The sequence below is a fragment of the Leguminivora glycinivorella genome, chromosome 2 (genome assembly GCF_023078275.1).
Source record: "Leguminivora glycinivorella isolate SPB_JAAS2020 chromosome 2, LegGlyc_1.1, whole genome shotgun sequence".
In the NCBI taxonomy this organism is placed as follows: domain Eukaryota; kingdom Metazoa; phylum Arthropoda; class Insecta; order Lepidoptera; family Tortricidae; genus Leguminivora; species Leguminivora glycinivorella.
In genome coordinates, this window is record NC_062972.1 from 24149171 (window position 1) to 24174058 (window position 24888).

Here is a 24888-nt window from a genome sequence, read left to right on the forward strand (position 1 = left end):
ACTGATTAGGTATTATTTACTTTAACCATTAAATTTGATTATCACAATAACATTGAAACTGACAAGAAGAACCGAATCGTTAGCGGCTCACTTCACTCATATAAACTCCAACTCAATAGCACAAGACAATAAACCTGCACCACCGAATCGGAATCTACCATCCAAAATCAAGCTCTGAAAAGAACATATGTTCTCCACAAAACCAAACAATAGACGGCATGAATAAAATAAACACTCACTAACTTTCAATACTTCTAGTAAAACATAACTTAAACTTAGCAAAAATCACTACCCTTTAGTACCAGAGTTAAACAACTCTAAGCACTTATCCCAAATGCTGACTTTACGAGAATAAAACATAGATTTTATTCACAATAAAATCAAACACTTAGAAATTTGGGCAGAGGTTTCCCGCTATTTAAAACAATTTACACTTTAGGCCAGAGTCAACTGTCGGTCCCTGATGCTCGAAAAATAATGATCAAAACAATGCTCCCGGAGCTATTTAAAGGGTCCAGCCAGTGCGGACTGCGGCATCACCTGTGGCGGTCACAGATGTCATACACATCATAGACCACGCAAACGCATCCACCCAGCGTGCCAAACGCACTCAGCGAAATCCACCGAGCCGCCCATCCCCACTCGCAGCTTGCAGCCTTCGGGCGTCAACCCTTGCAATCTAAAGTCAACCAAAACATAAAAAATGCCCCGTTACGTGACATTCAAGAGCCCGAGACACATTTAAAATTACAGGCAAGAATCAACTTCAGCACAAAATCTGACACGCTCGGCCCCTACAAATATATGAATTTGTTTCCTCTATCTAAATTAAGCTCTGTGGTGGCGGCTTTGTTTGTCGTCTCTTCCTGGTAATGGGCACGCACCTGACAGGTGCAGAATCTTTGTTTATACCTAAATTACATAGCGAATCGTTCGGTTATGAATCGTAATAAAAACACTTTAAAGTTTACATTTTGTAGTAACTGAAAAACAGTCGGATACAATTTTCTTCCTGGAAGTGGACAAGCCTCGAAGACGCACCTGCAGGCGCTCTTGTTTGATGTGTCGTGCTCATATCAGAAAGATCATAAGTGCTTTGTTTACACCCATACGCTCTACACATTAAAGTTCACGTTTTCTCAGCAAAAGATTCCTTCCCCTCACACGTGTTTCCACATCTGACTTAGAGAGAGACAGATATATCATTGTTTATACCTAACTAAATTGCGCAATAGTTGAAATACACCGTGTACCACTTAACACTAAAAATATGAAAACCGCCTATTCAGAATCGAGAGTAGAATCGATTGAGCTATATCTTGATGGGAGTAATCATTCAAATCAACATGATTAATTATCTTTTTACAAGCCTATTCCACTGTACTTGCAACACAACAATGTACATATCGCATCGCTAGAGGTTGTTTACCTTTTTCAATATTTAGGGTTGTTAATACTGGCCGGTTACTTGGGCAACCATTCTTTCCAGCTACGAGCTTGATGTTGTTTGTCATTTTAATTTCAATGTTTATCATAAGTCACTACAAACTAAACTCGCATCTAATCACAACCTTTGTCACTCTTAATATTGGCTCAAACCCGCCTACTACAATTGCGAAATCCACCGTGACAAAACCTCAAAGTGCTTTACAATGATATCTTAGTTGTCTATTGATAATCCCTATGTCGCCGCAGTAACGCACACAAATAAACAGTTTTATAGTTCATGATGGCAATCAGCAATTATTTTATTAAATGTAGTGTGAGGTTTTGAGTAATGGCAAAAACACGTTGTATAAGATGTTTTGTTGAACATGCGCCATCTAGCGGAATCGTTTTACAATCGCTCGCCCGTTCAATAACTTCGCTCGCTATTCGCTATTCATGTACGTCTCTCAGTAGTTCTTAATGTTTAGTATTTGCTGAAAGATGGCGCTAATTTCAATAGACGATAACACGCTGATTATTTTTGTGTAACCATTTAATTCATTCGAATTCTGACATGCTTTTATATGAATAAATAGATACAAAGTTACATTTAATCATCAATTTAAACCATTTGTTACTTGTAATGTTTCTTATTTATAACTAGATGAAGTTGTTCAGTTACAAATGCGATCTGTTCCACTCTACATGGGATTTCCTAATTGAAAAATGTAAGAAAGTTATCGAAACATCTTAATATGTGTTAACTCCTAAATCACGATGTCTGATGATGTATTGTAAATTTGATAGTTTATTTCTTGGTTTGTTTATATGATCATATGTATAATTAATATTTGTAACGCTTTGGCATGTTAGCTGTAAGTTGCAGATGTAAATAAATAAATAAATAAATAAATAAATTTGAAATAGTGCGTATGTGAAAAGCGTCAAAAAATTGTTGAAATGATTTAAGATTTTCTGTTTTCACGTTTCCCTAACTTAGTAAGTCCCGGAGTCCCCTTTCCATACAGGTAAGGCGTAAGGCCACTGCCTTTTCTGCTTTGCCCTTAAAATAGGCACATTTTGTTAAACTTAATAATCATTTATTTCAAAAACTTTCAAACGAGCAATCCTTTTTTATATGTATGTGTATACATATATGGAGAAGTTTAGGCTATTAGGGATCAGAAATATCAGAATGGTTCCTTGAAGTCGATCCTGACCTGAAAAAAAAACACGTAACTTACACGAATACTTTTAAAATACGTACACGACTGTATCTAGTATCTAATATTGAATACTTACCTATACCTTTGTCATACGACAGTACTCTTTATTATACTGTGCCTTTGTGTAAAAGCGGCTACCCCCTTTCTTCTTAGTATTTCATTGTATATATAGTTTTGAAGCTTAACTAAAGTTCGTGTTTACTTTCGAGACTGGGGAAACGTGCTCATAGTTATATAATAGGTATAATTGAAAAGGGGATACTTGGAAATCTTCTCTACGTGTGAACAAAAGGGTATTTTGCTTTTCCAAATAGTTTACAACAAACAATAGTCGCACCTCGGAAAATGACGATCAAATATAATATGAAAGACACGCGTTCCTGCGCACACAGTCTAAGCTCGTTTAGGCGAACACGTAGTACACGTATCATGGTTGTATCAGTGTTGAGTACTCGACATACGCACGGGAGGAGACGCGCGGGCGGCGGGCGATCGCGACGTCATCGCGGCAGGCCTGCGAGCAGCGCGCGGCACACACACTCACCTTTACCTACCTCACCGGCAACGGACGAATACCGAATTAATTTTATAACTGTTTGGCCGGGATTTTAAGCTGTAATTAAGGCGGAATAAACCAGCCTATTTTGATACAGTCCGCGTTATTATTTATAAGTCCCAGTAGGACCCTAACATTGGTCCTTAAAACTCGGATCGTTGGTCCTTATAAAAGATCGGACTCTTCCACCCTTAGTATGGTCTCTAGGGCGCGTAACTCAGCTCTACCCAGGCAGTGACGGGATCAGCAGAGTGGCTGAAATAAGGACAAGGAGAGGAACTATTCGAAGGGCATACAATAACATCTGTCCCCTTCCAGATTCTTGAAGTCTTCTCTACTACTTCAACCCGGGCAGCATGTTGAGTACTCGACATACGCACGGGAGGAGACGCGCGGGCGGCGGGCGATCGCGACGTCATCGCGGCAGGCCTGCGAGCAGCGCGCGGCACACACACTCACCTTTACCTACCTCACCGGCAACGGACGAATACCGAATTAATTTTATAACTGTTTGGCCGGGATTTTAAGCTGTAATTAAGGCGGAATAAACCAGCCTATTTTGATACAGTCCGCGTTATTATTTATAAGTCCCAGTAGGACCCTAACAATCAGCGAGAAGATAGGTCGCGTTCTTAACAGGCGGCAAAGAGGATCGAGTATTATAGAGACTTACTGGCGAAGTAAAATGTATATTGTATAATCACAGTGCATAGACTGCCATCTCTTGACACAGGCGTAAAACTTTTGAACCTCAGGTTTTACAATTTGGCCCATATTCTTAGTTTGATATGTTTTAAAATGTCAAAAATTAATATTAGCGCCATCTAGCTGAGCGTACCCCAAAGGTGTAATGCCATCTAGGCCACCGTACCTTTTTCTGTATATTACTGAGGTACGTTTTTTTCTTAGACTTTATCTGTCTATACGGAGTTATATATGTCTTTGACAGGCGGCAACTGTGAGCAAAGAGGATCGAGTATTATAGAGAGTTCCTGAGTGACATAGACTGCCATCTCTCGACACAAACTTAAAACTTTTGAACCTCAGTTTTGACAATTTGGCCCATATTGTTAGCTTCAAAGATAATAAAATTTCACTAGACGCCATGACGTCGATTTGTTGTTATGTACTCTCTCTCCTCGAATGGTGCATAATGTTTTCGTTTACTTGTGTTGATTTATACTCAATAAAGATAATTATTTGTATATACATCAGTTTCAAGAGAAAAGGCCTGTGTGGTACGGAGTTTTAAAAAACCGAAATCAAATTTCCAAATAACAAAACAATCATTTGTCGTTTTACCGGTTAGCGATGTGCGATATTAATGTTTAATATGATAATTCTAGATATAACAGACTGGAAATCTTGTTCATTATTTATATCTGCGACCCACATATTTAACATAATGTCACAATATTGTGTATTTACTTAATTATTAGGCCTAGAATAATTTCTCACAGAAACTAGAGATTGACAAAATGACATATCGACATATCGATAAACAAAGTAAGTAAAAAGTGAATATAAAAGTAAAATAAAGAACATTTTAAGATACTTCACGGGAAATATTTGCTTTAACAAAGTTAGTTCTTTTGTGTAGGTATTGTTGGAAACGGTACATCCGTGTGTCGATATCTAACAGTAATGTGCATTATTATTTGATTTCCTCATACTCATTTCATTTATAAACAGGTTGTCATCCAGATTTAGAACTACTTCGTAAACAAAGGATTAAAAGGCCCCAAGAATGGAGTCTGCCGGCATACTCCAAAATATTTTCAGCACCCTTCGAAGAAAGCTCCTACCGGAAGGGACACAAGTACAGAACACTTTGAATCATACATTTGATGTACTTGATGTATTAGAGAGTAAATTATAGATCTACCTACTATTATTCATTAAAATACCAATAATGGGTGTCAACTTTTATTCACGATGAAGACTGCGCAACACTACTTGTCACTAGTACTAATGACATTATGTCTAGGTGTACTGTAGGTATTCACAAAAGTAGAAAAAGACTTTATGAACATTATGGTGAGAGAGAGCTAAACAAGAATTCAGAATTCCTGGACTATGTAAGAAACTACTCAAGAATCTTCAAGAAAGTGTGTTTAACTGCCAAGAAAAATTTTATTAGTTCTAAATTGAAAGTGTCGGACAACAAAGTGAAAACAACTTGGAGTATTATAAATAAAGAAGCTGGTAAATGTAAATCACGCGATTGTCAAGTCAACATTGTCTCAGATAATCAACAAATCGCCGTGTGCCTGCTATACGGCCACAATTCAAAATTTTTAATTTTCTGGATTATTGCAGATTCGTGTTCAAAATTGTTCAATTTACGAGAGCCATAGCAAAAAAGGTCCTTAAGAGCCTTTTTCTCACAAGTGGCCTTATGGAATTGACCATAAAGTGTCAGATGATTCCCTGCAAATACCGTCTTCCCGCGTGCCAAAAGATGCTCTATACGTCAATGAAAATTGCAGTCGAAGAAAGGTGTGATACCTAGTCAATATGCATATCTACATATAGATTCGTCTAGATCTAGAAATTTATTTATTATAGGATGTCGTTAGAATCCTTAGTTCCTTTTAGCTTGGATCTGATGTAAGGCAGAAGCTAATATTTAGTTTTACGTTTGTGTAGAAGCGGCTACCCATATCCTCTTAATAAGTATTTCTTTACCTTTCAGTCCATCCTGGATTTTCTACAATTTCTTGGAGATTGGGATAAAATAGAAAAAAAAAAAAAAAACAGTATAGAGAAGTAGGATAACCGGATTAAACGTAACATTGCGCGCAACGCTTGAAATTTTGGACATGCTTAATGCCACATGTAACTACAAATATTTGATGACAGCAAATCTTTCCCAAGATCCGTTGGAGGTAATTAATCCAAATAATATTATTAAGAAAATGTAACTAGTGTTACTTCCTGTACCTACACAGTTTAAACAATAAATATTTCTGATTTCTGAATGATTATGTGCTATATATTTAAAAATATTTTAAGCAGGTTACTCACGTATTAAGTCGATATAGCGTTGTATGCGTCGCGCTCTCAACATGTAAAGGCGGGGTCGCTACTCTTGAGAAAGATCCTCGAAAATTGGATCGAAACATGTCGAACGCTATATCGAGTGAGTAACCCGCCTAAAATATTTTTAAATATGTGTGAGTCTCACGGGAGTTTTGTAGTTAAGATTAGATGTGCTAGTTTGAAGCAAATTCAAAGTGGCGTGTGTTGTACCAAGCTTGTAAGCTATAAGGTGGGGTACTGCATGTTCTCTTTTGCAAGGAACAACAACCACAGTTTATATACTTACGCTTACGCCTATTCATCTCGTCAATATCTAAAGCTAAATTTAATTACGGAGCAAAACTAATCAAAATTTCGTTAAATTTTATTATAAATGCAAAAGTGTGTTTGTCCGTCTCTCACCTTCACGTTTAAACCTCTGGACGGGCTGGGCCGATTTCGATTAAATTCGGTATGAAAATAATCTGCGACCCGAGGTCGCGTAAGGTGTATAGGTATGGGATGCCTGTACTATTTTAATTGAATACACATTTTTACTTGTTTCAGAGATTTTTTTCTGTCATGAGATATTCATGTGGAGGAAATGATTTTTTATTTTTTATTTATTTTATTTCAAAACAAATTACACAGTATTACAGTGAGACACTAAGGCACTGTGCAATGCATAAAACATCATTACTATATTGTTAATACTTAGTGTAATAACGTTAACATAATAAACTTAATAACTAACTGAAGACACCCGATCATCTATCGCTTCGCATAACATCAGACATTCATCACATAAGACCTTCCATCTACTGGCAAAAACGTCACAGTCAGGTGCTGATTTGAGAAGCGCATTAAGGTACTTTAAAACGCGAACTAAGGGTGAGTTCCCCGTATGTACGCTACAGTGCGCGCTTTGGGAACTGCTAGCAAGTCAAGAGTACGCGGCCTAAAATTGAATAGCGTTTTAGACTGAGGGGGTACCAGAATACGAACCAGTTGCGAGACCAGCTGCGGACAGTCTGAATCTCCACGTATTATTCGGCATGCCCCGGTCACAAGATCCAAAATGATCACCCAGATCCAAAATTATTCGGACAAGTCTACCGATTAGCGTCTTGCTTTTCACTAGTAAAACCTCCGAAAGGGTGCAATGTTTCTGGAACGGATTTACTGAAAAGCATTCTCGATGCTAAGGATTTAGTCAATAATGGTTCAAACCAAGATAAACAAATGTGGCTCGAAAGCCTGGACAATTTACTGGACAATACCGAGCCTTTGGTTGACGGTTCCAGTACTGAAAAAGACCACGATTATAACGTATCTGTTACCAGTGACGCTGTACAATCGTACAGTGCTGGCTACATAGTACGAAAGTTGCGTAAGATCTTAAAGTGTACTAATTGTGTTAAACTCTTACAAATGAGACCAAGTGAGGGTAAACTCTTGGTACGGAGCGATGTCATATACAAGATGGACCTATACGGAGGATTAATTTTTCCTAAGTAGTGATGAATTATTTAATCTGACTAAGATAATAGAACAAAGTGTATTGAGAGCAATAAGCAAAACTTTGACCAATATGGAGACGATCAGTCAAATCACTGTCGAACTGCAAAAGGAGACCTTTGTTAAAGTGGGTTGTGTTGAGCATTGCAAAAATTTGTCAAAAAAATTTATTGATATGTATGTGGTTATGCGAGCCCACTTTCTCGCAAAATACGAGAACAAGCGCTACGATGCAGCTAAAACTAAAACAAAAATGAACCGAAAAAATGCAAAATTACTGTCATGAAGTATTAGTATCTTCAGCTCAAGTACGCCTCCCATATATCAATCTTGTTTTTCACTGATAAGCCCTCCAAATGGATGCAATTATTCCGGCAAAGATTTGCTCAAAAACATACTAATTCATATTTGTTCAAACGAGGATAAACAAGCATGGATTGAAAATCTGGAGAATTTACTGGACAATGCTGACTGACTGGGCACTACTGATAAAGGATAAAGGCCGCCACGATTATATCGAATCGGCGAAGAAAAGCAAAACTTTGACCAATCCGGTAACAATCAGTCAGGTTACTGTTGTACTACCAAAGGAGTCCTTGATAAGTTGGTTGTGTTGGCCATTCTAAACACATAGCAAAAAAATAAGTATGTGGTTATCCGAGCCCACTTTCTTGCGAAATATGAAAATAAGTGCTACGATACAGCCAAAACCAGTAAAATAAACAGAAAATGAATGCTGAGTCATACATACATACAATTACGCCTGTATCCCACAAAGGGGTAGGTATAGATCACATGAAACTATTTAGTTTTCAGTGCCACTTTTGGCAAACAAGGGGTTTACAGAAAACGAAAGCTAAGTTATAGAACTGTGGTCTCGATTTCCTACAGGGCGCGTAGCGTAGACATGGTGCCAATCGTTCACGCTTCTTGGCGTACCATAGTTGTCCACGGCCGATGGAGAAGATACAGGGTGAACAGAGTGATAGTGGTGAGAGGAGCATAGCTGAAGTTGCAGCGCGAGCGGGAGCGGCAGCTCGGAGCCAGGCGAGGAGCTCACGAGGGGCCAGAGCCTCGAGCTGCTGCAGGAGCTTTGTGAGAACTATAGCCTCTTTAAAGTGTTCTTGAAAGACTTGAAAGCCCTTTAAAGACGCTTATATGGAAAAGCTTATGAAATACTTGCATAAATTTGTACAAAATGAAGAATAGAGAGAAAAAACCTGAAAGTTTTTTGATCATGAACGAATTCATTTCACATCCTTTTGTAATTTTCAATGAGCCAATCGTTCACGTTCCAGTCGAAGTGAAAATATACCTTGACTATTATTCCTTCAAAAACATTACATAATACGCTGTTAATTAAATATAGCAGATATATGCCACTCACTACGTAATTCGAAATTTCATTTCATTTAATAACTATATTACATTGTATGTAAGTGTTACTAATACTCGTGCTGTGTCGCACTACTCGCACTACGTGCACCGTGCACCTGTGTTGGGTATTTTCATATTTTATGTTATTGTGTGTTTATTATATTAAATTCATATACTTATATGAATAAAAAACTAAGCTGAAGTTCGTGTATCATATTATTTTTAACCGACTTCAAAAAAAGGAGGAGGTTCTCAATTCGACTGAATGTTTTTTTTTTTTTGTATGTATGTTATTCGATATCTCCGAGAATCGTGGACCGATTTTCAAAATTTTTGTTTCAATCGATCAGGTATAACCCCGAGATGGTCCCATTGGCACCAAGTCGGGATCTGATGATGGGATCTTAGAGAAATCGAGGGAACTCTTCAAATGTTATAGGCACATGTAATGTGTTTAGTGTATTTTTTAAAGGTACACCAGTATTTACGCCTGATGGTAATAATTTTATGTGGCTGAGCTGATGATGGAAGGTCAACTCCTCAATGGATAGGAGTTAAAGGATAATTCTTTCACTACTTTACATAATATATTCGGGCTGATACATATAATATCAATAGGAACCACTAAAAATCAACAAATAAATAAACTTTTTAAGAAAAAATAAAACCGCCTTCAAATAAGCGCGTTACAAAACACGGAGAAACTAAAAAGCAAAAAAATAATAAACCTTTGAATCTAGATTTCTTATCGGATTGCAATAATCTAAACATCCAAATTATAAATAAATCAATTATTTTTGGAGTCGGGGCCAGCCTGCCTATGGTTGGGTGGGGCAAACAGGAAATAGCAAGGCGACGAACAGGTCTGATACCGACTACAATAGTTATTTGTTTTACAAGGGGGGCAAAGTAGTTGTTTAACCGCACGTGCCAATATTGATACCAGAGCAAGCGAAAGATTCCAATATTAAACCGCGAGCGTAGCGAGTGGTTCAAAACGTGGAATCTTGAGCGTTGCGAGGGTATCAAGGCACGAAGGTTAAACAAACTTTGCCACCGAGTGAAACACAAATTTTTTACCACACCAACACGAACAAAATACTGACCATAAAACATCAAAATAAATGAAATCCATCAATTTATTCAATATTAATGATTCAAAATCATCATTTATAGGTAAAATCTGGCAGCCAGATTTAAGACATCGAGTTAAAATTTGTATGAAATTACTTCGCCCCCTTGTGGATAAAATACAATTTTGCTACCTGTTTTCGAATAGCAATGAAAGCCTTTACCAGTTGGTGTGGTGAAAAAATAATTGATTTGTTTATAATTTGGATGTTTAGATTATTGCAATCCGATAAGAAATCTGAATTCAAAGGTTTATTATTTTTTTCTTTTTAGTTTCTCCGTGTTTTGTAACGCGCTTATTTTTAAAGGCGGTTTTATTAGAGATCGACACGACATAGGTACAAATAAAAGACAAGAATAATATAGAATATTTGTAATATATTACACTCATGTTAACGTACCTACAGATCTTACAATATATATATACCCTAGAAAAGTATTGCAATTATACATTAGCTAAAATAGGAATACATACCTAAATATTTCCAATTGGCCTAACATAATATTCTTATTTGTTATACCTAAGTGAAAAATATTTAGTAATAGTTTTAGACAAAGCACTAGATGATGAGGTTTATAATTACATATTAATACATAACTCAGGAAAATATCTAGAGAAAAAAAAAACTAAATATCTTTACAAAAAAAATCCTCCTCTCCGGATTTGAACCTTAAGGTGGCTCGCCTAGGTTACCCGAAGCTCAGGCTGCGTTAGATGGCGTTAATCTGCAAATTACCAGTCTTATTTTTTTTGTGGAGTCGTACAGGCATTTATATACTTTCAATTATGCTTCGCGAACATTTAATATTAAAATTGACGTATTACAACAAACATTCAACTTCATTGTAACGTTAATCCCCTTAATGTAAATAAATTTACTATTTTACACTATTTTTAAGTACCACTCACACATACAAACAGTGTTTTTGTATTCCTTCTAGTCGATAATTTCACGCGGCGACAGCTTGTTTAAATAGCCTTGCGGTAAATACGTGCCATCGCATGATTTGCATGGAAGTACTGGGTTCGAATCCAGGACTTTTTCTCTTTTTTTTTTTTTAATACTACGTCGGTGGCAAACAAGCATACGGTCCGCCTGATGGAAAGCGGTCACCGTAACCTATGGACGCCTGCAACTCGAAGAGTGTCGTATGCGCGTTGCCGCCCCATTAGAAACTTGTACACTCCCCTTTGCTGCGTATGCACAGCAAAAAGGAGTGTACAAGTTCAAAGGAGGGTTTGGGTTGCCGACGACTCAAAGGACAATAGACGGAACAAATTAGTTCCGTAAGTCCTCCCGTCGTCAGCACCCCGCACCCTCGTTGAGCTCTGGCAGCCTTACTCACCGCAGGAACACAACACTATGTGACACTATTTTTTGTTTTATTATTATACATAAATGTATATGTACTCGTACAGTAGTTACTGAGCGTTTTCCACAAAAAAGATTAAAAACCTATTATCTTACATGGTAATAATTTTTGGGTTCGTCGAACTCAGAATTTCTAACATAATTATCCTAATCTGATATTTTAAAAAATTCCAAAAAGTATAGATAAATTTTAGTTTCTAAACTACGATCCGAATGATTTTTTTTTCTAATTGTTTATTTTGGATGGAGCAAGGGTATTCAAATCGCTTTTGAAATCTTAAATTAGTAAATGAAAATGCAATAGTTAACTGAGTAACGTAATGCTTTAAAAACTCAAGTGGACTTTTTTTATCTAAGGAGTGATTTCGATAAAATATTATATTTAGCGAGGGTATTAAAAGTTGTGTTTTATATCTCAACTTAATAAATAGAAAATCAAAATGACAATAAAAAAATCAATATGTTCTCTAAGATAAAATTGATACCTTCGGCTCTCCATTCTTGCTCGGTCAATAAAAAAAACGAAATTTATATCCAAAAAAATACAAAAAGTTTATAGAATCCTGGGAATCGAACGCACCTTCACGGCGTGACAGACGATTGTTCCCCAACGACGCCATTACATAACACGCTGTTACCGACGAAATTGGGCTATACATATATAATTATTTAAATATAAATAATAATGTCAAATCCATACTAATATTACAAATGGGAAAGGGTGTGTGTCTGTTTGTTTGTCCGTCTTTCACGGCAAAACCGGAGCGACGAATTGACGTGATTATTTAAGGGGATTTAGTTGAAGGGATGGAGAGTGACATAGGCTACTTTTTGTCTCTTTCTTACGCGAGCGAAGCCGCGGTCAAAAGCTAGTTTATTATAAATGGGAAAAGCTGGTTACTCTATAATCTGAAGTGGAAGAATTCGTTGTTTCACCAAAGATAATGTGTGTTTGTTTGTTTGTCCGTCTTTCACGGCCAAACGGAGCGACGGATTGACATGTTTTTTAAGTGGAGATAGTTGAAGGGATGGAGAGTGACATATGCTACTTTTGTCTCTTTCTAACGCAAGCGAAGCCGCGGGCTAAAGCTAGTACAGCACGGGAAGCATGGTCGCGCGATAGACGATAAAATATCAGGCCGTCCCTGTCGCACTATTAGTAAGTGCGATTATAGGGACGGCCAGATGTTTTATCATTTATCGCGTGACCATAATTGCCTGCCTGGACCAGATTATATTGATGATAATTTGATGATAATTATTATTTGTAACCATTTAGTTAATATTGTCTTCAGTTACCGCGATAGTTACTCATGAAATAAAAACTATGAAAACGGATTAAATCGCGTATAATGAGTTTAAAATTCATCCCGATGTTTCGAACACTTTTACAGCGTTCGTGGTCAACGGGTGACTGAGGAAAAATTACAATGTGCAAAAGCTACCCATATTCTTGTATATAACCATTTAGTTGTTGAAGAAAAACATTCACACAACAATAACATAGGTCAACCAGCTCAGTAAATGCAATACATTACTAATACTATGCCCACACTTTGACCTATGTATAATGTATTATACCAGACGTGTAATATTTTATTTTATCAACAAAGGCATAATAAAGGATTGTATTGTATTTTTGTATGAAAATAAAAAATAGGAAAGCAATATAGTAATAGTCAAATATTCCATTTAAAAAATATATAAAAAAAAAATCCAAAAAAAGTTCAAATGATTAAAAAAAACTGCGGGATGGAACTCAGAATCACCTGCTTCATAATCGGTGCATTTGACCAAGACGCCATTTCGATTTACATTAGCAGTGCCGAAATATACGATATGTATCTTTATTGACAAAATGCGTCATTATTTCTGAGTCTGCTTGAGTTAACTAAACCAATATCTTTAATAATTACTTGTCAAGAGCCAAGTGTCACTGATGACAATGTCAATTAAAAATGCGCGAAATATGACGGCTCTGTGTCTGTACACAAAATTTGGCACGCACATTTACGTAAAATTAATAAAAAATTCACATGGATTTGTCCATGATTTCTGTATGAAACAATGTATTTCATTCACTACCGCGACGACGGATAATGTATAGTAGATGTATGCGCATATTTTTATTTAGTTGTAGTGTGCGGTGACTAAATAAATGGTAGATGTTTTTTGTATGGAAAGCGAGCCACCTTAATCAGTATCAATTATATGCTCAGTTAACAGTTACTGTGAGTGTTTTAGCCTATATTTTAGCATCTTTATCACCATTACAATAATAGTAGGTACATTACTAGTGCGCAAAAATTGAAGTTCGAAACGAGTGGCGATAAATCGAAACACGACCGAAGGGAGTGTCTTAAATCGACACTTGTGTAGTACAGATGGCGCTCCAAAGTTTCGACCTGACACGAAATAAGCTACTTCTCGCACTAGTGCGTAAAAAAAGGAACATCTGTACTGAAAAAACAGATTTTCTGCTTAAAGCCATCGAATATAAGGCTGAGTGAATAATGAATTCAATGTGAATTTGCGGAAGTTTTAGAGTTTAATGCAAACCACCGGAACTTTGCTTTTAAAATTCTAGTGTTTTTAGTTTGGCGAGTTTGTGCTTTTAGCAGGAGTCTTTGTACGATATATTTTTATCATATTGTCCCATTTTTTCACATAATATACCTATACATTATAGGTACCAAAATTAGTACATTGTGAACGCAGAAGTGTTATCCGCGACGGCTTGCCGGAGCAATTTAAAGACGAGATTTCAATATTATTATGCCCCTTGTTACTTGCAACAAAAATAAAGTATGAAAAACTCGTAACTCGTAGAATAGTTATTTCGTCACTACTTTGAAGAAAACCCGTATCTTCTTCTGTCAGTGAAAAGACCAATATAGTAACTATGTAGGGGGTGCATATAGAGTTACTACGTTTCAACTTTGAGTAGGTACCAGTGTGAAATACGAGATTTTTTCAAAGTAGCGACGATTTGTTATACAAGGGGGCAACCGGGGGTTGTTGTTTTACCACACGTTCCAATATTGCAATTTTGCCATTTTATTACTTTGCACTCTTGCGGATAAAATGCATTTCGAATAGCAAAGAGAGTTTTTATCATTTGGTGTGGTGAAAAGATTTTTGTGTACCGCCCGCTATGACTTTGTGCAATTTCACACTTACTGAGCGAGTGAGATAAAAAATAGTTTGGTTTTGTAATACGTATCTAATTTTGAATAGAAATGTAGGTATGGAGTCTTTTTTGTTGAAATGGAATAGGATAAATTTATGATCATCACTCATTTGACTATGTCTCTATCGAGGCATTGGTATCGGATGATAGGGACAGAATGAAATGGGTATTAATTAGGGTGGATCGAAAAAACACTTTTCTGGGATTAGCAAACCTAACAGTTAAATATCAATCAATGACCCTTTGTGCAAATTTTCAGCTTTTTAAATCAACATCTTCAGAATTCATTTTGAAAATTCAACATTCAGATAAAAAAAAATCGGTAGTATTATGTTAATTGATACAATACATACATACAATCACGCCTATATCCCATGAAGGGGTAGGCAGAGCACATGAAACTACTAAAGTTTCAGTGCCACTCTTGGCAAATAAGGGGTTGACAGAAAACGAAATTGTGACATTGCAGTGACAGGTTGCCAGCCTCTCGCCTACGCCACAATTTAACCCATATCCCACAGTCGCCTTCTACGACACTCACGGGAAGAAAGGGGGTGGTGAAATGTTAATTGATAGATATCATTTTATAAGAAACTACCAAAATTTGCACAAAGGCTTCGTAGACTAAGGTCATTGATTGATAACTACCTCTAGGTATTAGGTTTGTTAATCCAGGAAAGTGTTTTCTCGACCCACCCTAATGGGTCTACATAACATATGTAGATAGATACTAGTTTGATAGAATAGACATCAATGTAATGTAATTAATTTCAGACGACTATGATGTTGATGACGCGTTGTTTTCAGACACTAATGACTATGATCAAAATACACCGAGGCAGTTCATAGAGAAACTCAATGAACTAGATTCTAATGAAGGTATTTTTCAGTTTTATCCTATAAATTATACATAATATGTATCGTATTTATGAAAGAAATTTAGAATGTGAAGCCAAAATACTATTGCTTAGGTCTTTCAATATCTCAAATTTTATCTCCCATGAACATATATTATGTTTTTTTATAGACTTCTTATAAGCAGTGACGCTTGCACCTTAAGTACCAGAGCCTAAGGTATAAAAACAAACAAAAGATAAGCACTCCCGTGCAAATAAAAGAGACACGGCGAGATTGATGTTTCCTAATGTTTTCGTCATTAAATATATTTGCGGTCACAGGTTTGCCACCTGCCGTAAAAACTGTGGACGCTGGTTCGATTCCGGCCGTTGGCAACTAGCGGCCTTGGTCACTTTTGCATAGTAAATTGCATTTATTTAAGGTTAATTTTTAATTCTCTTATATCACAGATGAGCCCGAGCCAATCAATCCCTTTCAACAATTCGTAATTTTGCCTCAAAACACTACAAATTTCACTACCCTAAAGCCACTGCGGCCCGAGAGAACATCCATGTCAATACCACTTGAGAACAAGAATATTCTGTGCGAAGACTTTGAGGAGTACGCAGGAAATTGTTCTTTACAAGCTAGGAAGATTTATGAGTCAACTATAATCCTGCCTTTACCTGCTGAACTAAAAAAATGGTGCAAGTAAGTATCTATGTAATTAACTAATATATCTATGATGATTTGATGATATAACTACATCAGTGGTGTGCTCACATATTCACAATAATACCACTTGAAAGCAGTCGCCGTGGAGTTGTTATTATTATCATGAGGACCGCATTCATAGATTTTTATGAAGTAAGAGATAAAATGAGCATATGCTTAGCCTGATTTTTTGTGGATACCTTTTCGGGAAACAAGTGTACGCGGTGTTTCTTAAATAAGTGTGAAGTCATCAATATTTTACGGGAAAAGTATAAAAATTATACTGAACAGCTTTTGGTTTCAGTGTCATATTTTTTTTCTGTCAGACCTTGTAATTTTTTACTTGAGATATTTGTTTTCTCCTACGAGTAATTAAATGACCCAGTATATCATTTTCATTTATGCCTAGTTAGATTCACCATATAGGTAGGTATAATGTACTTTTTTTTCAGAGCACTGAAGCAGCTTGCAACCTGTGAGTACGATTGGAATACTGATTGCCGAGACGTAACGGAGAAGAATTTCAACGAGTTCCTAATCCAGGGCCAACTGCACGTCATTGACAAAGTATGTCACGACGACTGGTTCGTAACACGTAAGGGTTTTACCTCATTTATACTTCTTCTTATTCTTCAACTTAGCGTTTTCCCGGCCTAGCGCCAGGGTCCGCTTTCCTGCTCAATCTTCTCCACCTCGCCCGGTCTTCGGCGTCCTGAGGTGTGAGATTGTTCTGTTGCATTGCATGTCCGCTGTGACGACGTTCAGCCAGCGCTTCTTAGGCCTACCGCGGCCGCGTGACCTAGGGCCTTGGACATATCTTCTTACAAAAAAATGTATTTTTTTAACTGGACCAATGTAAGGCGACTAAAGAGGTATCTTGAGGAGACAGTCTACAGCCCACATTGGCTGGAATGGCTGTACAAACCAATGGCTGATCGTCATTTTCCCTTGTTCCTCGTAGATAACCAAGTTTGATAACTGATTTTGTATGAGGAAAAATAATTCTTCTTAGCTAACTGGGTTATGAAAGAGGATTTTTTATTTCTTCGTAGAAAACCATATTTTTTGCAGTTTTCTACGAAGAATTGTTTTTCTTCTTTGTTTACCCGGTTATGAAATGAGATTTTTTTTCCTCGTAGAAAACCATTATTATTTTCAGGTTTCTATTTTAAGCTTAGAGGAAAAACAAATCTTCGTAGAAAACTGCTAAAAATAATGGTTTTCTTTAAGGAAAAAAATCCCATTTCAAAACCGGGTAAGCCAAGAAGAAAAAAAAATCTTTATAGAAAATTGCAAAAAATAATGGTTTTCTACGAAGAAATAAAAAATCCTCTTTCATAACCCAGTTAGCTAAGAAGAATTATTTTTCCTCAGAATACAAAACCAGTTATCAAACTTGGTTATCTACGAGGAACAAGGGGTCTTTTTATGATATTGATAAAACATTTGTTTTCAAACGAGAATGAAAGTCTGTATGTAAGGTAAAAGTACAAGTACTCGACACTCTATTACCCAATAGATAACTCCCTGCTGCCACATTAATTGATTGAAGTACCTTATACCTGTACACTGTCATTTTCCTACTTGCATTGGTCAACTTGAAACTTATAGGAAATTTGAAATCAATCGACATTTAATTATAATTTATTTATTTTATCAGACTACGACATGGCTCTGGAAAACTGCATCATGGCGGTATCAAAAGACTGGACAGCTTGTTTCTTGAGCTTGAAATTCAACACAGACATACATAAGAATGCCACAAGTAACTGGGCGCATTATGAGACTCACTTCTACTTGTGCTGGTAAGGAGCAAGTATAGACATATTGCATCGCAACTTGCATGGGAACTGAGAAGGAACGGTTACGTTGAGGTCCGTCTGGATCAGCCCTAAAGCCAAATTGAACAGTGTATTCCTCGTCACAATTAAAATTTCTAGATTTCACCTTGTTTCAGACTAGAATCCAATTAAAAAAAAAAAAACAATCGATATTTTTATTTCTACCGAGTTCAATAAAATTTTGGTAGCGATGTTGTCACTATTGATGGGTAAAACGAATAACATTGTAAAGCATTTGAATCTGCAAAACAACACTTTAAGTGGAAACGGAATATACCTACCCCTTTTGAGAATACAGGCGGGAGTTTAATGTATGTACATACATACATACATACATACATACAATCACGCCTGTTTCCCAGAGGGGTAGGCAGAGATCACGGATTTCCATTTACTACGATCCTGACAAACCACTTTCGCTTCACACACTTTCATAACGTTTCTCATACACGCTCGTCGGTTTCGAGTACTTCTGACCTGGCCTTTTTGCAATATTTCCCCGATTTGATCGAGAAAAGTTCGCCTAGGTCTTCCACTACCAACTGACCCTTCCACCCCTTTTTCATATACTTTCTTCGTTAATCTCCTCTCATCCATCCTCTCTACATGCCCAAACCACCTTAACATACCCATCTCAATCTTTGTCACCACATCTACATCCACTCCACACTTCTCTCTTATCACGCTATTTCTGATCCTATCACTCAACTTTACACCAGCCATGCTTCTTAACGCTCTCATTTCCATTTTTTCATTTTTTCTTTATTTTTTTTAATGTATGTATGTGGTGATATAGGTACAAAAGGATGCATAAATTAAATAAAAATAACAAAAGTACTTTTCTGCGCGTGCGAAGCCGCGGGCAAAAGCTAGTCTCTTATAACACTTGAACATAAGGTGCCATTTTTAGGGTTCCGTAGCCAAAATGGCAAAAACGGAACCCTTATAGTTTCGTCATGTCCGTCTGTCCGTCTGTCCGTCTGTCCGTCTGTCCGTCTGTCACAGCCGATTTACTCGGAAACTATAAGTACTACAGTGATGAAATTTGATGGGAATATGTGTTGTATGAACCGCTACAAAATTATGACACTAAATAGTAAAAAAGAATTGGGGGTGGGGCCCCCATACATGTAACTGAGGGATGAAAATTTTTTTTTTCGATGTACATACCACGTGTGGGGTATCAATGGAAAGGTCTTTTAAAATGATATAAAGTTTTCTAAAAAACATTTTTCTTAAAGTGAACGGTTTTTGAGATATCAGCTCTCAAAGTCGTAAAAAAACTATGTCCCCCCCCCCTATTTTTATAACTACGGGGTATAAAATTCTAAAAAAAAAGAGGTGATGCATGCTAATTAACTCTTTCAACGATTTTTGGTTTGATCAAAGTATCTCTTATAGTTTTTGAGATAGGTTGATTTAACTGTAATTTTGGTTAAGTTATTGGTTTATTATATTTGCTGCTACGGAACCCTTTGTGCGCGAGCCCGACTCGCACTTGGCCGGTTTTTTTATCATTCAAAGAAGGGAAGAAAAGTCCCCTTTCCGAATAGGTGATGTGATAAATATATTTGTTTATTTTCCTTTTCTCAGACATGCGTTAAAATCTTTCGACTTCCTCATGTGCAGTTACCGTACACGTGCAATTCAATACCTTTAGCTCGTCAGCGATTCTCAAACAAACTTTTGAAACGTTTAGTTCGTTATAAAGGCAGGTTTGTTGCAGCGAAAAGACCCGGTTCCGTCGCTGCACTTTAGAGGTCCTGTTGAATTTTCCGCACAGTTGCACTTCTCAGCAGTCTATTGTGCTTCAGAAATTTGCGACTATTATATCAGAGGGTGAAGTTTATCAGGTATTGTACCTATTCTTTATTAATTAACACAGTCATACGTGAGTATGTTTAGTAAAACGTCCCACTTTGTCGGTTAACATAAAGATGAGATTTGCTTGTATTGTATTTATAGGAATAAACCGACAAAGCGGCTGTATAGCAATCGACAAAGTGAGACGTTTTACTAAAGACATAAGAAATCAATCATGCTTTTTATAAGTATTCGGCGAAATTAGGGCTTTAATGTTTAATTTTGAAGAGTACATCGATTCATGGTTATTTATTTGTTTATTTCTTTAATTTTATTTGGAGAAGCAACAGCTTACAATTCAGAATAATGCTGCATCATAAGTTACAAACAGCCGATTATAGGTTCCCACCAGTAGCAACAGGTTATCAAACAATCGGTGGCTAGTATTAAATTACTATCTACGTGTAAGTGTATCCCTCTAACACATGCTTAGTGTCATTAAACTCATATTGACCAGGATAGCAAAGTCAATACAGTCAGTACGGTTAAGGTCAATACGGATAAATGTGTCATAAGGCGAAGTGTGTCTGCTCTTCACATTTTGCGTATTTAAACCAATGAGCAGTGTTTATTAAGAGTTCATACGTTTACCTATACCACTAACCTTGAGTATATAGCTAGTAGCAAAAGTATGAACTGTGACTGAGTGTGTAAAAAGGTCAAAGTGGAGGCCAGACACACTTCCCCTTTTGACACACTTATCCGTATTGACCTCACCTTATTTGTTTATCCTTACTTTTGAAATCTTATTTAACAACCTACATAGTATTTTTATTCATGATATTCCGAAGCACTGCTGCGTGCACGCACTCAACTCTCAAGGGGCTTGTTAGCATACTCCTTTGAGATTCTAGTTTATTAGGGTGCCTTCAATTTCTTCTGAGGAGTTGCGTGTTATTTTGAACCTTATAATACAATTTTAAAAGTCATTTTTTAAGAATTGACAGATAGTTTCTTATAAAATTTAATAAGGTCGTGGTAATACACGTTTTATTTATATTTCACATTTCGTTTGACTAATTAAGAAATGCAACTTTGAAAATTGAGTTTTATTTTTAGGATGTCAATTATTTGAAACATAAAAAATTATGCAACAGAGAAAAATCTAGCACAGAAAAGTGTCACTTTGAGCCCTCGAGCGGGCAAGATAATTTCCCTTTCCAAATAAAGGACTCCCCAAACCCATCTACGCGGCATCGGCTTTCGACGACCAAAATTGTTCGTATGAACTATGAACGTGCGTACAGTCAACCAATTGGAACCCTAGGCCACTGTAGAACTATGTCATAGTAACGTTATAAATCAGATTGTAAGTAATCTCTTACTGCTTGTCATTTTGACATCGTTGTAGAGTGGGCTAGGGTTCCAATTGGTTGACTGTACATTGCGCATGCATGCATGCGATCAGCAACGACGGGTCGGTTAGAGCCGATACCGCATCGATTGGTGTGGGGAAACCCTCGGCCCAGCCACGACATTGGTCTAAGCGCGACAGCAGTGAGCGGCAGCCATACGTGTGAATGAAAAGTCCCATCGCTGTGTCTCGCTCCAATGTATGGCCGCCGCTCACCGCTGTCGCGCTTACGCCGTGGCTTGCGTGTGCGACGGTCGCGCGATGGTCGCGCGATGGCGATGCGACGTATACGAAATCAAACCTTATCGATATGGAAGTAGACGATGCGATGAGACGCGACGGCGGTCGCGCGACCTTCGCCCACGCAAGACACGGCGTTAGACCAATGTCTTGGCTGAGCCATAAGTGATATGATGTGAAAACTCTAAAATACTTACATTTCAGGATTGTAACTTCAACATGGTGTACCCAAGCTGCCCAAACGGCGACCCGCGACCACCAGCCGCTCTAGTCTCCAGGCTCATGAATGAGGAGCTTCCATCCGTTCAGAAAGTAGCCAAGACTAGCGCAACGGTTCGGTTAACAATGGGGTCACTACAATTGATAACCTTGTACTGTTATTACATTTTTAAATAATTCATAATATGAAGGTATTTAATTTCTGCGACGCAACCGGAAACTGATGGGAGTTTTCACAAAAATGTGTACCCAATTAACGCGCTTTGATACAAGTTAATCAGTTTAATCACTGTTGGTTTGTGACAATAATTAAGCATGAAATTTCAATAATAAATTGGTTTTCCTGTTTGTTTTATACATTTTTAGCAATATTGCAAAGTAAAAAAGGAAAAACGTTGAATTCTATAAAGGTTGCTTCTTAATCTTCTTATCACAAAACCAACAGCGCATTAACTTCACAATTCGGCACAGTAGTTTTTGGAAATTCTCTTATACCGAAATCCGATGAAAAAATCGCAACAAATAACTACTAACATAATTTCCATGTTGAAAGCAATGATTGCGTTATTTTTCCCCTCTTCAAATATTGTGCTTCGAATATGCATATTCTTATCACCAGTGCCATATCGCGACTTCTTCGAGTTCTTCGTCAAATTGGTGTAAGCCGATACTCTACAGAGTGGGGCCTGTAACAAAGGCGAAAAATTGAACTGTAGGCTATTCTCCTTATACTGATCAACATTTGTTCAGTGACTTTTAAAAATTAAGAAGTCTTTAAATTTTTAATTTTTCATACAAAATAAATATTAGCTTCAATGTACGCCATTATTATTGTCATTGACGTTGTCTGTCACACTTTAGACTTAACAGAATTCGCAATACATTGTAGTGTAGTGTGACAACCCTGATGATATATAACTCATCTCATACAGAGCGACAACCCTATGCTCATGCAGCTGTGTGTTATGGATCATTGAGTTTTACGATGTAATTATAAATAATCATAAAGTTTATGGTATAATTAAAGTAATGATTATTGGTCATAAAATATACAATAAAATGTAATGTTAAAACAGATGGGAATGACTATTGACCGTGACCAGGATAGTATATAAGCACGATTTTTATTGAATAAAAAAAGAGTATTGACTCGACTTCTGAGTTATCATTACACCCGAAGCACCCCACACTTCATGGCGACCCTGCCAGTCGGGCTGCTCGAGCACTAACCATCTGCTCGAGGCAGCCCACCCCGCCCGCGCACTCCGAACTACAACCGCGCCAGCTCAGCCTCCACGGCGCACGATCTGAGACTGTATCACCCAGCTACCACGTCGCCCCAGCCGACCATGCGTAAGCCGAGCGCCGCTAAGTCACCAAGCCACGCTAAGCCTCGCCGCAGCTAGTATACCAGCAGCACCGACAACAAGGCGGCCGACGACAAGTGATTATGCGTGCCGAGCCAGTCCACCGCAGCATCGTCGACCCACGTCCCGCAGCGCAGCACCGCGCACCGTACCCGCTCCAGCCATGGACCACACGGTATAATATAATCTGTATTATTACGTCACCAGCGTACAATTTACACTAACAATGTTTCTTTTTTTTTCTCCTTATTAAGTTTTCTATATACTTTTTTAATAAGTTTTTATATTTAAATAAAAGTTTAAAGTTTAACTGCAAAAAAAAAAAAACTATATTTATATATTATTATAATCTTAGTTAAGACCCTTTGAGTTATTTCAATTTAATGTCATGAAAAAATCGTTTCTTGGCATAACAATGTTCAGATTTTTTTTTCTAAGTTCAAATTGATTTAATATAATGCCATCCAGATTAAATTACCTACTTAGTGTTTTGTAAACTAAGACAGACAGGATTTCCAAGAACGCTTAGCCTGATCCACTTTAAGTTTCTGAAATCTTCTTGTATATGGATGTTTTTGAATTAGGTATTTGTTTATGAAAGGAAAAAATGAAGGTAATTGATTAAAAATAGGTATGTCTATCACACCATCGGTAGCCCGAGAGGCTTTGGGCGATACATAGCCAGGGTACGCCAGAATACAAGCAGGTATGAAATCCTTGACGGCTGACCATGATTCGATCGAGAATCAATCGTGGAGACTCTTGGACACAAAAAATAGTGTGATGCTTAAAAGCAATGCCTGAATGTATGAACAATACTAAAAGTATAATTGTAATCGCCAGTAGTAAAAAAAAAAAAAAAAAAAACTCCTCTAACAAGTTTAGTAAGCAGGTTTTATCTGCGGAAAAGAGGTGTAGGTACTAAAAACAAATACTTTTACCCCAAACAAAATTGATATCACAAAACGACATAGGTATAAAAATTTATTAAAATAGGAATACAAATCTAAAAAAAAAAACACCTTAAAAAAAAAGAGGGGATAAGAATATGAAAAATAAAAATAACCAATCGCTATACGTACAACAATTTTTTTTTAACTCAAATCACAAGTCAGAATTACTGCATACACAACTCACAAAAGTAACTAGAATACAAATATCATATAATATATAATTATTATAACCTCAAAATTAGAAAGTTCAAATAAACTAACTAATTTATTATATTTTATCTCGAGCAAAAAAAAAAATCTGAACTACCAAATAAATTAACATCTCTTGGCATTTTCTTGTTAAAAAAAAATACTATAGCGTGATTACGCTATACAAAATAGTTTAAATCATCTATAAAAATACCACAAATAATCAGACCTTACTAAAATAAAATGACAAAAATATACATAACTCGAGTACAACTCACGTACAAACACGTTAACAAAAAAAAAACAACCAACTTAATACAAGTAAAAAGCAGCCAAAAATAAATTTCAAATTAATCGGTATCAAAAATTCAAAATAAAAAAAAATAAAAAAATTAGAAGTCGAACTATTTTCACCACAATATAAATACCCAAAACCAAAAGTGTAATTTCACGCAACTACATCCTTTCTTTTATAGCGTGTAGTAGTAAAA

The 24888-nt window shown here is 36.8% G+C and overlaps 1 protein-coding gene across 1 annotated transcript; it reads left to right on the top strand.

Moving 5' to 3' along the window:
- The first annotated feature begins 7473 nt into the window (after window positions 1–7473).
- Window positions 7474–23245, top strand: LOC125238928. Its single transcript, XM_048146423.1, has 8 exons — window positions 7474–7621; window positions 15595–15699; window positions 16128–16368; window positions 16824–16966; window positions 18032–18176; window positions 19939–20065; window positions 21874–22002; window positions 23069–23245. Exons 1-8 carry the CDS (start codon window positions 7474–7476, stop codon window positions 23243–23245), a joined length of 1215 nt encoding a protein of 404 aa, XP_048002380.1.
- Window positions 23246–24888: the final 1643 nt, after the last annotated feature.